We start from the raw sequence: 14,783 nt of genomic DNA, 5'->3' as shown, positions 1-14,783 counted from the left end.
TTGCCCCAATTTTGGGTAATTTACCAAAGTTTGGGAAGTATCTGCTTACAGTAACTGTGAGGCAGGTTCCTCAGAATTTTGCCTTAAATTTTGCCTTAAATCTACATTTAGAACAAATCTTGGTTTACTCAGCCCACTCTCCCAAACACACATATGCATATCATACTGAAAATTTCCCCTGCACTGTTGTTCTGTCTGAGAACTTGAACCTACACAAAAAGCAAAAAATGCCAGCAGAAAAGAATTTGTGGCATGCTTGCATCTCATAAAAAGTAGACATGAGAGATGATTAAAGAAGAGCTGAAAGAGTGAAGAAGCCCTCCAACCCATGCTAAAATCTGCACTTCTCAAAGGAGTTTAAGAGCTCCTCATTCTCCTCACCCCATGCATGGAAATGAGAAGTATCAGAGCTGAGTGTCATCTGCACATAGATGATCCAAAGCCAAATCTCCAGATAAAGTCCCACACTGATTTCATATATCAGTTGAAAATAGATTTTTGCTACACGCTTAAACAAGAAGTAGAACAGATTCTTGTAGAACTACATGGAACTGCCTTAAGTAGATGATCCTAAAGAATGTCGCATTCATTGACATTGAAAATTACTGTGAAGTCCAGGAGAGCATTACAGTTACCAGCCAGGGCCACAAGGATTATTTCTGTCTTCAAAACAGTCCCCTATTTAAACAGGAATAGATTTCTCTAATCAGCAGGTTGCCTGCTGTACTTGTAATTGGCAGATTTTTGTTTCATGCAACAGATATTTTTACAATATATTATTTAATCAATATTTAGTGTGGTTTTAAGATTCAAGTAAATACAGATATGTTGGATGGAACATCATGTAGCTTTTTATGATTCAGCAAGGCCTTTTTTTTTGTTTCTTCTTTTTTTTTTTTTTTTTGCAAACCCAATCTGTATTTACTGAAAAACCTGTTACGTGTAAAGAGACTACACTTTCATATAGGAAATGATGTGTCTTCCTAAAATGCCCTAAAAATGCCAGACCCCTGTATTAACCTCAAGCTAAAAAACAAAAAGCATTAAAAAGCATGCAGAATTGGGCGGGCTCTATTAAAATTAAAAAGGAATAAAGTTAAAATCAGGGCAGTAATAAAAGAAATGTGCAGGCATAAAATCAATGCATTCAAACTAGTCCCGTGTTCAGTACACACCTATTGAAGTTTGAAAGCACTTGTGCTGGATGTTGCAATATTAGCCCTGATGCAGGGACTATCATCCTTTAATAGAAGTGGGGCATAAGCCAAGTCAGGTCTATCAGGCTTCCTACTACTCAAGGAAAAATAAGTCTATCCCTTATTGGTCTATAGAATGGACAATGGAGGATGATATATTTCTGGGTTTCTACTTCTTCTGGGCAATGTTGACCTCCTATACAGCAGATGGTAGTATCTGCCACCTTGTCAGTATAAAAGTTTTTCTGTGGTTCAATGTTCCTAACTGGGAAAGCTATCCTATAGGAGCCACTAAATAATTTGACCCACTCCAAGGTTAAAACAACTGATACCTTCCCAGTAACTTCAGATTTCTATATCAAAGATTCAGATAAAGCTGACCTTCATTTTAGTCATGCCCACCACCAGCCAAAAGATGCATTCAGAGTCCATTGGAGTTAGGTAAATACATAAATAAAATAGCAACCCTGCTCTAAAAACTTAGACTGCACTTGTTCTAGAAGGACAAAATAAAAGGAGAACGGGGCTTTATATTTTATACTTAACTATCAGTAAATCAGAATAGAGTTGGAGAGACCCCTCCAACTTGAAAGGGACCTTGGAGGTCTAATCCAAACCCCTGCTCAAGCAGGAGACCCTATACCAGTGATGGCTAATCTTTTTGCCATCACGTGCCAAAAGCGGGGGGAGCGGGGGGCGGTCGCGCACCGGCGTGCCCACACCATTTAATGTCTCCCCACCTCCGCGCATGCGTGCTCCCCCTGCTTTTGGCACGCAATGACAAAAAGTTTATCAATGGGCCCAGTAGGCCTGTTTTTCACCCTCCTCAGGCTCCAGAGGCTTTCTTGGAGCCTGGGGAGGGCAAAAACAGCCTTCCCCACCCCCCCCGGAGGCTCTCTGGAGGCCAGAAACAGTCTGTTTCCTGACTTCCGGTGGGCCCGGAAGACCTGAAAATCAACTGGCCAGCACATCCATGCGTGCTGGAGCTGAGCTAGGGCAACGCTTGCATGCCCACAGATATGGCTCCATGTGCCACCTGTGGCACGTGTGCCATAGGTTCGCCATCACGGCCCTATACCATTTCAGATAGGCGGCTGCCCAATCTTTTCTTAAAAACCTCTGGGGATGAAGCACTTACAACTTCTGAAGGCAAGCTGTTCCACTAGTGAATTGTCCTCACTGTTAGGAAGTTTTTCCTTCTAGGTTGCTTCCCTCCTTCATTAGTTTCCATCCATTACTTCTTGTGTTGCTTTCTTGTGCTTTGGAAAATAAGTTGACCCCCTTTTCTTTGTGGCAGCCCCTCAAATATTGGAACACGGCTATCATCTGACCCCTAGTCCTTCTTTTCTTTAGACTGGCCATACCCAAATCAAGCAACTATTCTTCATATGTTTTTGTGTCCAGGCCTTTAATCGTCCTAGTTGCTCTTCTCTTTTTCCAAGCTCTCAACATCTTTTTTTGTGATGTGGTGACCAAAACTGGATGCAGTATTCCAGGTGTGGTCTTACTAAGGCTTTGCAAGATGGTACTAATACTTCACGTTATTTCGATTCTATGCCTCTGTTTATACAACCAAGAATTGTATTAACTTTTTTGGCTGCTGCCTCACACTGCTAGTCCCTTTGCTGTGCACAATATGATATCTCATTCCCTCTAAAATCTGCTGCATGTGGGGAAATATTACGGTATGTTATTAGCAACAATCTTTATCTTTTGCTGTATCAACCTTAAGAAAAATATCTATTTATAGTTACCAGGGGAAGTTCTATTGTAACAATCTACATCATTTAAAGAGAAGCAATTGCGGGCTTTTGACCTGTAGGCTTCTTTCTAAAACACAGGACATTTTTAAAGCAGTTGTTTTATGACCTTACCAGGCTGAATGCTGAGCCCCTATCTGGCCTACCCTATCTGCCTTTGTCTTCTCACATCTTACAAGTTATAAATGTGTGGCTATTCTCTTAAATTTTATATTTCTAAACTTCAGCATTCATGTTTCCTCATTTGTAGTCCCTTCTCCATCTTGGCATTGGGCTTCAGCTTCCAGAATTTCTAGTCAGTATGTCCATTGGTTGTACGTTAATTAGGTAGTTTATTAACAGTATTAAGCAATGAAGTCTATTTTATAACTTTATATTCAGGTTTTTTTTTTTTCTTTTATGAAAATTTATTTTTAGAGTTGCATAAGCATTCAGTTCAGAGGACTGAATTTGGTGACATTACAGGTTGTTCCTCATGATCAAGTTAAAAATTTGTCAACCAGCCAACAGCACAAAATATCCTGTTCTCAGTTGTGAGACTTATCCTGCCACAGGCATAGTACCAGCAACTATTTCTGTCCTTATTTTATAGGGCTCATTAAGGATAAAGACGGATGGATCATTTCCCCCAATTTTGTGCCTCTTTCCTTCCACCAAATGTCATTAAGAGGTGGAAGACATCAATTCATCATTCTCCTTAACATGGGAGGGGCTGGGAGGCAAGCTTAGTTTTGATAGCTGGTTAGATTGGCAGGTTTAGTCATCTGTCAAAGCTTACTCTGGTATGGTACAAATGTTGTGCACGTGCAAATTCAAAAGTAGCCTGAATATCAGTTGATATTTTTGGATTATTATGGTTGGTCATACAGTCAGCCAGATGTTTAGCCTAGTTTTGGCTTTTTTTGTCCACCTATCGAGTCCTTCCCAATGCCTTGGGATGGGCAGATGTTGTAACAATAATATTAAAGGTAACATTGCAGGATGTAAGCTGTTTCACTGCCTTTTACAATTGACTGATGGCAACTTTATCAATGTTAATGGTGTTTAAGTGGTGCTCCAGATGTTTTGGGATTGCACTCAAGGCTACCTATTGCTATTGGTACTATCTTTGTTTTCTTTTACCACAGTCACTCTATTGTTTGTAGAACCATATATTTTCTGATTTTCTCTAGGTTTTTTTTTTTCTTCTCTTCTGCTATCTCAGGTATTGCAATGTCCATTATCCAGACATTTTTTTAGCTCTTCTTGTCAAAGATAAGAAAAGATACTTATCTGTTTGAATTTTAAAGTCCCAGAGCACTTTAGCTTCTTCATTTTCTATTACTTTGTCTATTTTGTGGTCTCACCAGTTCTTGCTTGCAGGCAAGTGGTATTTCTTGCAGATATTATTATAGTCTCCTGACTCCAGTTGATTCTGGCTGGCTCACAGCATGAAAGCAAACAACATTATAAATAAAAAAGAACACATAATGTTAACAACATACCAAAAATCTAGTCAACAACACAAACATGTCAAATATCAACAAGAGTTTCCAACCACCCTAGCCTGGGGTATTGAAGTCTGGGAGCCTCTCAACCAATGCCTGAGAGAAGAACCAAGTCTTTAAGGTCATCCAGAATGCCTTCAGGGTAGGTACCCAGATCTCAGGGGGAAACACATTCCATAGGGCAGACACTGTGACAGAGAAGGCATGTTTCCAGGGTCCAGATACTGTAGGTGGCATTGCTTAATCAATCCAGAGAGCCCCAGCTCTGTTGGAACCAACTGGTTGGGTGTACACTACAGGAAATAGGTCATAACCAGCACCTTGAATCTTACCCAGAAGCAAACTGGCAACCAGTACAGCTCATGAAGTCAAGATGTCATGTGGGCATTCTGAGTTATGTTTATCGCTGCCTCCACCCCTGCATTCTAGATTAGGTGGAAGTTCTGGATGGTCTTCAAAGGGCAGTTCCAAGTCGAGTCCATTGCAGTAATTGAACTGATCACGAGTAATTGTCTGAAGGGCTTCCCAATCTAAGAAAGGGTGCAGTTGGTGCACCAAATGAAATTATGCAAAAGTCTTCCTCATCATAATTGCTACCTATCTACCAAGCAGGTGTTGTGAGTCCAAAAAGATTCTAGATTGCACACCATTCTTGAGTGGGTAAGTGCTACCCCATCCAAGGTCCAAAAGATGAAATATCCCTACAACTAGATGGCCCTAACATCCAGAACTATCCATTCTTTGTAGGATTGAGTCAGATGTGGCTCCTCCCTATCCATTGTAGTATTATTGTGTACTAATAGTACAAGTATTACTTATTATAGAATCATATTACTCTGGAGTACAGGTAATCTTGGTTTAACAATCCTAATTGGGATTGGCAACTTCATTGCTAAGCAACACAGTCATTAACAGAAATGTCATATGACCACTCAAATTAGTAACAGCAGTTCCAGCAATCCCAGTTGCTATCATTGAACAAATCCCATTCAGTCATTAGGCAAGGATCAACCTGGATCAGGCCATTCTTGGAAAGTGAGGGATTACCTCCACTTCCCCAATCCAGCTATGTTTCTTCCATCTCTGCTAATTTGGCTGCCCGCCTGCTCGCTGCTTTCAGCTGGCCCCACTGCACCATGTGCCATACCATGTGCCACTCCTAGCCAGGGCCTTCTTTTATACCACCTTCTTTCACACTGGTCTTCTTTATTCTGAGTAGAGTTTTTAAGAAAAGACTGGACAGCTACCTATCTGAAATGGTATAGGGTCTCCTGCTCCAGCAAGGAGTTGGACTAAAAGATCTCCAAAGTCCCTTCCAGCTCTATTCTGATTGAGTGGAACAATCAGAATAGAGTTGATCGTACAAGTAGCTATGTACAGTAAATATGGTTTCCATCTTTATTTCCAATTGGATTTTTCACTAAGCCCATTAGTAGGGTTTGGAGGACAATCAATATTAAGCTTTCAAATCAATTTCAACAACTTTTTGTTTAAAAAGAAAGTGAGGCCTTAGTGCAGTTTTTCATGGCAACCATGTCCATGATATTTGATGTATGATTAAGCCATCTTCTTGCATCCATCCACCTTGAGAATCTTCTTGCATCCATCCCCTGGTGTCATAACATTTGCCAGTAGTTTGAATTTCCTCTCCTTCCGAACTCTGCATGCTGCATACTCCACAAATCTGTTCTGGAGCATGTGGGTGACATTTTGAAATTGGTTTAGGGTGTTTGAAGGAATGCAGCAGGAAGGAGAGCTGAGTAACAGGAAGTTCCATTGCATCAGTGGAAATCCATATACTGTGCTAAATAACTTGCTGAATTTAAAAAAAAAATTCTTATTTGTTTTTTCAGATCTGAACAGCCAAGTAAAAGGAACTGAAAACAAAAAACGCTACAGTGAGATTTTCCGAAGTTTGGATGCCCTTGAAATTTCAATTGGAAATGCGTGCGTATTTTGTGTCTTTGTTGTCCTCAGCATGCACTAAAGACATTTCTTAATGCTGTTGTGAATGTGGTATGTGATGGTGGGAAGATAAGTTCTTGTAACCTGAAAAATCCAGGCCATGAGTCAACACTCATCTCTGTGGGTAGCGGCTACTAGAAAATCAAGCACTACAGATTAGGATTGTGCTGTAGAACTGACACCACCATAATTTTCTGAATTTACATACACAGAATATATTTTTCAAGGATACAGAGACAGAAATGTTGGAATTGAAGGTGATGTTAGAGGTGCTTGGTGCTATATTGCACGTCCAATGTTTAAGGAACAAAATATTTTATACCATTGAACTATTCTGCTGCCATTCTTCTGATGTAAATAAACTAAAATTTATGTAAAGAGCAAACTGTTAAGCATAATTTAAATGTCTGGCAATTCATGATTTAGTAGAGGTGGGCTGAAGCACTTTCTAATAGTTATTTACTATTGGGACTGGCTTCTGCAAGGAAATGATACTTGTTTCCTTGACCTCAAGAAGTGTTTCAATCTGAAGGTTGCATCAAGACCCACACACACACTCTGAGCGTTAGGACATGACTCTTTGCAGAGAAGAAGTCTGTTGCCTTCAGTTGAAAAAAGTCTGATATTGAATCTCGAACTTGATTTTAAGTATACTAATAAATTAAAGTCATTTGAGTTGGTGGCATACTTGTTGTTGTTGTTGTTACTATTGTTATATACTTCTTTGGGGCATGCATACACCTGCCTAGCATTTTGAATTCCTGTATTGTTTGTTTTGGACAGAGGAACAAACAAACTACAGTACAGTAGTACTGTAAGTACTACTGTAGTTTTCATGAGAATGAAAGGTTGTACAATATGTTAGATCATAGACCTTTTCACCCCGATCTGCTCTCCACTGGGACAGAGTTTGTAAGAGTTACTCATAATCTTTGCTTGTGGCCTATTATTCTATAGATGTCACCAGTCTAATGTGTCCTTCCCTAAGCTGTGATGTATAGATATTAGGACTCCAGTTGCCATTATCATCACACAGCCTAGATCAACAGCTAGTTGGAAAAGCCTGATTTTATTTTGTAGACACCAATGAATGGCAATTTCTTACTGAAAGACCATGTATTGTATATATGTATGTATGTATGTATGTATGTATGTATGTATGTATGTATTTATTGAATTTATTTATTTATTTGTTTGTTTATTGAATTTATATTGCCGCCTATTCGCCCATGGCAACTCAAGGCAGCTTTCAGAATATAAAACCACATTTAAAACAATGAAAACTAACAAAAAGAATCAAATAAATTAATATAGTGCAATATAACAAAATCACCCCCTACCTCCCACCCCCCGCCCCAGCGACAGCAGATCACACGAGCCATTTAATGGGTTCCATCCCACTCTGGGTTCCCCAGCCCCATGTAAAGCGCATTGCAATAGTCAAGACGAGAAGTGACTAGGGCATGAGTGACTGTGAGTAGGGACTGTTGGTCCAGGAAAGGATGTAACTGGCACACAACCCGCAGTTGCGCAAAGGCCCTCCTGGCCACAACTGCCACCTGCTCTTTGAGCAGGAGTCGTGAGTCCAGGAAAACCCCTAGATTATGCACAGGGTCTGTTTGGGGTAGTGCCACCCCATCCAAGACCAAAGGTGGCAATTCTCCCTGAGCCAACAAATCCCAAACCCAGAGCCATTCGGTCTTGCAAGGATTTAGTTTCAACCTCTTGCTTCCCATCCAGCCCCTAACAGCCTCTAGACACTGCAAGAGGGAGGACATGGCATCACTTAACTCACCAGGGGCTGAGACATATAACTGAGTATCTGTTGTGGTCCGCCAGCAGCCTGCGGAGCTGGCAGCAGAGTCAGACAGTGAGGAGGCTGGGGAGGAACATGGATCAGTCCGGGGGGCTGGGGAAGGCTCAGACAAGGGCTCTGTGTTGGAGACAGAAATGGGGCCAGGCCGCCAAGGCCATCTGGGAGTTATGTGCAGACTCCAGAGCCTCCAGAGTGGGATATCAGAGAGGCAGAGGTACAGGAGAAGCCTGTTCCTAGTGCACACATGTGCAGAGCTGCCAGAAGGCAAGAACAGTTAAAACAAAAAGGACGACTCGGGAGTAAGGCCTGGAGATGATTGGCTCCTCCCATAAGGCTTAAAAGAGGAGCAAAGGCACGTGGGCCCTTTGCAGGAAAGCGATGTTGTTAATTCTGTTCCCAGTTGGCATCTCTGTTTGATTCTGGACTCCGTGTGGCTTTGCCAAATAGGTCTTTGGCAGCTTGTCAAGGGAGATAAAGGTTGGTGATTATCCCAAAGGACTTCTCCCAAAGGACTTTTTGCAACTAATTGGGACTCAACTGTGAATGAACGTAATTCATAGCTGTTGCAATAAAAGAGGTTTTTGGGACTACTTGTGTGTTTTAATGACTCAGGAAACCTAGGTCACAACAGTATCATCAGCATATTGGTGATACCTCAGTCCATGGTGATGGATGATCTCATCCATATAAATGTTGAACAGAAGCAGAGAGAATACCTAGGCCTGTGGAACCCCGTAAAACAGTGGGCGAGGGCTGGATCTCTCCCCTCCTATCAACAGTGATTGAGAGCAGCCGCAGAGGAAGGAAGTGAAGCAGGTTAGCACAAGGCCTCCCACTCCCATTCCCCAAAGCCGCCCCAGGAGAATACCATGGTCGATGGTATTGAAAGTTGCAGAGAGGTCAAATAGAGCAAGGATGGATGCACTAGCCCCATCCCCTCCCGTCAGAGATCATCCAAAAGTGCTACCAATGCCATTTCTGTCCCAAATCCAGGCCTGAATCTTGATTGGTAGGGGTTGAGATAATCAGTTTCATCCAGAAATCTCTGGAGCTGCTGCGCAACCACCTTCTCAACAACCTTCCCCCAAAATTTGCATGTAAATCTATAGTTAGAACAAATGTAAGCTATTGTCATATAATTTCATTTGGAAGAGTGGATGATGATATAAGACATTTTCTGTTTTATTACTTTTAAGGTAAATGAATGCATATTTGTCCAGTTCTGCAGGTTTGAAATAAATCATATGTTTATTTACAGCTGTGCAGGTGCATATTAGGCGCCCACTAAAAATAAAAATGCACACATTAGGTACACAGTAAAAACCTCACTCCCCTCCAGAAATGTTGATCCACTACTCTGGTAGCATTTTTTACTACCGGTTCAGGCAAACCGGCCCGAACCGGTAGCATTTCATCCCTGCTTTGCTTGCTCCAATCAAAGGGAGGGCAATGAGAAAGTGCTGTAAACCTTCTGGATACAGCTTTGAGCTTATTGCATTCTTAAGATTTGTTATTTTTCTTACTGCCATTGAATTGTGTCTGATTCTTGCAGAATGGCATGGTTTTTCAGAAGTGATTTGCCATTGCCTCCTTCCTATGCTCGAGACGAAGTGACTGGCCCAAAGTCATACAAGTGGCTTTGTGCCTAAAGTAGGACTAGAACTCACAGTCTTCCAATTTCTAGCCTGAGCTCTTAACCACTACACCAAACTGGCTGTCTGGTTTGAGAGTTTGAGGAACTCAAACTAGTTCCTTGATTAGGCTGCTGTTTACTGCTTGTTTGTTTGTCTGGTGTTAATCCTAATGTTAATCTCTGTTTATCTGGGTATTGATTGCTGACAAAAAAAGGTATTCTGGTCTTTGGGGGGGGGGGTTAGCTTTTTTTATTGGTTGTATTATTATTAACACTTTTGAATGCTGTGTAAATGTTTGTCCCTATGTGTCTATTAATGGCTGATTTGCCTGAATGCCAAGCTTCAAAGAATTACCTTGAATTTTTGAATTCAGCTTGGTTTTTTTTTTTGAATTTTTGAATTCAGCTTATAGTTTTCCAAATGAAACTATGGTTAAGTCTGTCCATATGTTGTGAAATTAAGAAGTCTTCATTGTGTCTTCTGGCTGCAAGTTGGTGTTCATGGGTGTACTCTGCTAGTCTTAGGCCTGTTTGTCCTATGTAGTGACTTTTATGGCCCTTACACTGCATGTTTGTTTGTTTGTTTGTTTGTTTGTTTGTTTGTTTGTTTATTTATTTATTTATTTATTTATTTATTTATTTATTTATTTATTTATTATATTTCTATACCGCCTTTCTCCCATAGGACTCAAGGCGGTGTACAGTCAAGAAAAATATAGATACACAAACATCATAAAATTGCTAATTAAAATTATTATTATAACATAGTTTGGCCCAATTAAATAGAACCTAAAATTAGGTAACATTTTAAAAACATTCACATGTTCATATATTTAGCCCCACTTGTTGGAACATCAGGGTTTTGAGGGCACGGTGGAAAGCACGGAGATCAGGGATATGTTGTAGATGCCTCCTGTTTTTCTTCTTTGGCTACTGGATGTTTGGTTTACTTAAGATGTTTTGGAGGGTTTTAGTTGATTTGTAAGCTATGGTGATGCCATGTGGTTATAACTGATCATTTTTGAGATGTTTTTGATGTATGGTAGTGACATATTTTTCATAGCATGTTGATGTACTGTAGTGAGTTGAGTAGTCAGGAACTTTTAAAAAAGTTGCGTGGGTATCCATTTTGTTGGAAGATGTTGTATAGTCAGTATGTTTCCTTTTTCTGGTGTTCTGGATTGTGTTTGTGCTCGTCTGAATAATGTTCTTATACAGCTCCTCTTGTGGGAGGTTAGGTTGTTAGTTTTGTAGTGGAGCACTTGGTTGGTATGAGTAGTTTTACAATAGACTTTTGTTTGCTGCCGTTTCCTCTACTGGTAAGAATACTTGGAAAGGGTAGCGTGTTGTTTTCTTCTTCCATTATGAATGTTATTCCATTGAAGAAGATGTTGATTTTTTAACGTGTCTTCTCTAATTGTTCCTGTCTTTTTATTATAACAAAAGTGTCATCCATATACCAGATTCATACAGCTACTGTTGTATATTCTAAGAATGGTAATCACACTGGTGTTCATTTGCTGGTATATTTGTCCAGGAAACTGAAAATAGATAGTGAGGCAGAGGTTGGTGAGGTCTTATCATTTTAAGTAGTTGGATCTTAGTGTATTTGGTTAGGTCGTGTGTGTGTGTGTAGTACTGCTGCCATAAATTTTTCAATAGTTCCAGGTTTATAGATATAAAGAGTGCTCTGACATTGAACCATAAAACCATGATCTTATGTTATTATATAATTATTATGTTATTAGGCCTTTGATTCTCTGTAGGTACAGTAGTGGGGAGTTGATAGAATATTTACTCCCCTCTGTAAGATGTCCAAGCTTTTTTGTCATTTCTTTAGTAATGTTGTATGTTGGGGTCCCTGATAATGATACGATTGCATGAAGAGATATGTCGGTCTTGTTTTTGGCACCCATAAAAGCAGGCTAAAGGAGTCCACTGCTATTCATCTGCCACTGTTCTTCTTTTGTGATTTGGCCTTTCATGATTAGGTTGTTCAGAGTTATCTTGATCAGGTTGTCTAGTTTCTGTATGGGATTGGTTCTTAATGGAATATAGGTTTCTTTGTCCTCCAGTAATTCGTATATACGGCTTTTTGTATACATTGTGTTTTGTCCAGGATACCTGTAGTGTGGTTTTTTTCTGCTGGGAGGATAATGATAGCTTTAGGTTCTGTCCTCTGCTTTGAGTTGGTTCAGATTCTGTATTATTCTGGTTTGTGGTACAATTGTATGCCTTGTGTTTTCTTGGGTCTCTATGGAAAGCCCTTAGAAAATGCTGCTTCTAAGGCTGCCAAGAATGATAACTGATTAGCATCATCTATGTCATAGTTGAGGCGGAGGAGGAGGAGGAGAATGATGATCATGAATGCTCACCTCAGATTAAATAAATACCAACGTTGCCTAGATAACCTGAAGAACCAACTGGAACAAACCATGTTCCCCAAACACACTGAAATGCTGACAACCACCATCAGGACTACATCCCTAAGACAAGCTGGAAAAAGAAAATGAAAGTCCAAACCAAACTGCTCAAGCTAAACCTAATTCCCACAAGCAAAGAGTTACCTGAACTGGAATGAGTTGTGTCAATATATGTTCAGAGGCTCACTATCCATTGCAAAACACAATGTCCTACAGAAAAGCCTCAACGGTAACATATATGGTGCTGTGGCTGAGGTGAATTGAGATGGAAAGAATCCTAGATGATAATAAATATAATAATAAGTAGAGAAGGACTCACTGTCCTATATTAGGGCTCAATTCTGTCTCCCAGCTTTGCACAATGGTATGAGCTATTCAGTGCTGTTTTGTACTAATGAAGAACAGTGCATTTTGCCTTTTAAGTAATTTGTCCTATTGATTTTTTCCAATTTCTAGGGCAATTGAAATGTTTAGTGATGATGCTGATGACAACAGGAATGAATCTTCCAACCCACAGCCTGAAATAGTACAGGTAGAAATAAAAGTTATCTTAATTCTGACTAATAATATTAACAATATGCTAATAGGACGGTGTCACATGTATTTATGTATTGAAGTGATGAAATCTGGAAGTATTCAACTGCTCTTGGGAGTCCTTAGTTGATAGAAGATAGAAAAGTTGGGCACTGCATAGTATTTTTGCATGTCTGTCTCTCTCTGTTTTTCCTTCCTCCCTCCCTCCCTCCTTCCCTCCCTCTCTTTCTCTTTTCTTTCTTTCTTTCTTTCTTTCTTTCTTTCTTTCTTTCTTTCTTTCTTTCTTTCTCATTTATATCATGACGTTTTGATTTTGCTAGCAATCAGAAAAGATTCAGATCCTAAATTATGAATGATCATATGACTTCCTTTCTTTTTTTTCTACCAGTACCTAAGGGATGGAACACATATGTAACCTCAGTAGCTTTCTTATTTGTAGAATTAGAAATGGTCAGATACACTTTCCCTCTTTTTTTTCAAATTGCTTTTGAATTAGTCTAGTGCACAGGTGCACGGGTGTCATACTTGCTGCGTCAAGTTGCCGTCACATGACATTTTGCAACATTTTTCCCATTCACAGAGCTGGGATGGGCGTGGTCTGCGTGTGATACATCCGGCCCATGGGCTGCCAAGTTTGACACCCCTGGTGCTTGTGAGTACAGGTAGTCCTCATTCCTGTGCTTGTGAGTACAGGTAGTCCTCAACTTGTAACAGTTCATTTAGTGATCGTTCAAAATTACAACTGAAAAAAAGTGATTTATGACCATTTTTCACACTTATGACCATTGCAGCTTCCCTTTGGTCATGTGATTTACATTCAGATGCTTGACAACTAATTCATATTTATGACAGTTGCAGTGTCCCAGGAGCACATGATCATCTTTTGTGACATTCTGACAAGCAAAGTCAATAGGGAAGCCAGATTCATTTAACAACCAGATTACTAATTTATCAACTGCAGTGATTCGCTTAACATCTGTGGCAAGAAAAGTTGTGAAATGGGCAAAACTCACTTAACAAATGTCTTACTTAGCAACAGAAATTTTGGGCTCAATTGTGGTCATAAGTCGAGGACTACCTGTAGTCAACCATAAAACAAAAAGAGCTCTAGTTGGTCATCATTTTCTGCTCAGCCGTTAGCTAGCTCAGACTGAGCAGTGATTGGCTGAATGCAATCCAAGCATCTGTGGATTTCCAAGTGCATGGACCAAGCAAATACGTTAAGCATATTTTCAGACAATGAACAAAATGCATAGAAGGACTGTCAAATGGGAAGGCTGATAACATGTGGTACTTCAAAATGTATCATCCTCATTGGTGGCTAGTACATACAGATTCATTTTATTTAAAATATGTTGATTTGCTTTTTTTTAACTTTAAAAGCCCATAAAATGCTTTCGGACTAATAAGTCACAAAAGTTAAGTATTTCTCACCCTCCACCTAGGAATAGTGTTTTCATATTGATATACTGAGTTGGCATTTGGCCTGTAATAACATGACTCGCTCATATATTCAAACTTTGGGAATATGATTAATTAAGCAGGAAAAATTAGTTATTATCCAGAATTCCATAAAATGCCTAAAATATAAAATGGGAGATTTATGTGACTAATTTGATTGGGATTAGATGGGAAGAATATCATTTTATTTATTTATCTAATTAATACATACTCAGTCATATCGTCTATCGAAAGTGTGTTTCATTTGGGACCTTTCTCGCTATAAAAAATCAACATATTTTTATTTTGCAGACAGATGAACTTTTCTGTAAATATGAAAGAAATTTGGAAGCAGCAGATCCAGGAAATATGTCAGGTATCTATGGAAGAATTTAATTGAAATATTTGGCATGAATTTTGATTTCCATGATTTCATTTCAAAAACCATGTATTGGTTTTTGCTAGTACTTTGCAATGAAGATGGTGGAATAAAAGTGTTACAGTCCGTTGCCCTCAAATCCTACATTTG

At 39.7% G+C, this 14,783-nt stretch overlaps 1 protein-coding gene across 1 annotated transcript in view; it reads left to right on the top strand.

Moving 5' to 3' along the window:
* GMIP (GEM interacting protein) overlaps positions 1-14,783 on the top strand; it is a 78,485-nt gene that overhangs the window by 29,416 nt on the left and 34,286 nt on the right. Inside the window, exons 3-5 of the mRNA XM_070935037.1 lie at positions 6,297-6,390; positions 12,737-12,812; positions 14,567-14,630. Of these exons, the coding sequence (XP_070791138.1) occupies positions 6,297-6,390; positions 12,737-12,812; positions 14,567-14,630 (234 nt within the window). The remainder of the gene's footprint in view (positions 1-6,296; positions 6,391-12,736; positions 12,813-14,566; positions 14,631-14,783) is intronic.

Source organism: Pituophis catenifer, unplaced genomic scaffold (genome assembly GCF_029215685.1).
Source record: "Pituophis catenifer annectens isolate HBS135680 unplaced genomic scaffold, rPitCat1.0.hap2 SCAF_2, whole genome shotgun sequence".
NCBI lineage: Eukaryota > Metazoa > Chordata > Lepidosauria > Squamata > Colubridae > Pituophis > Pituophis catenifer.
This window is presented reverse-complemented; position numbering and strand designations above follow the sequence as displayed.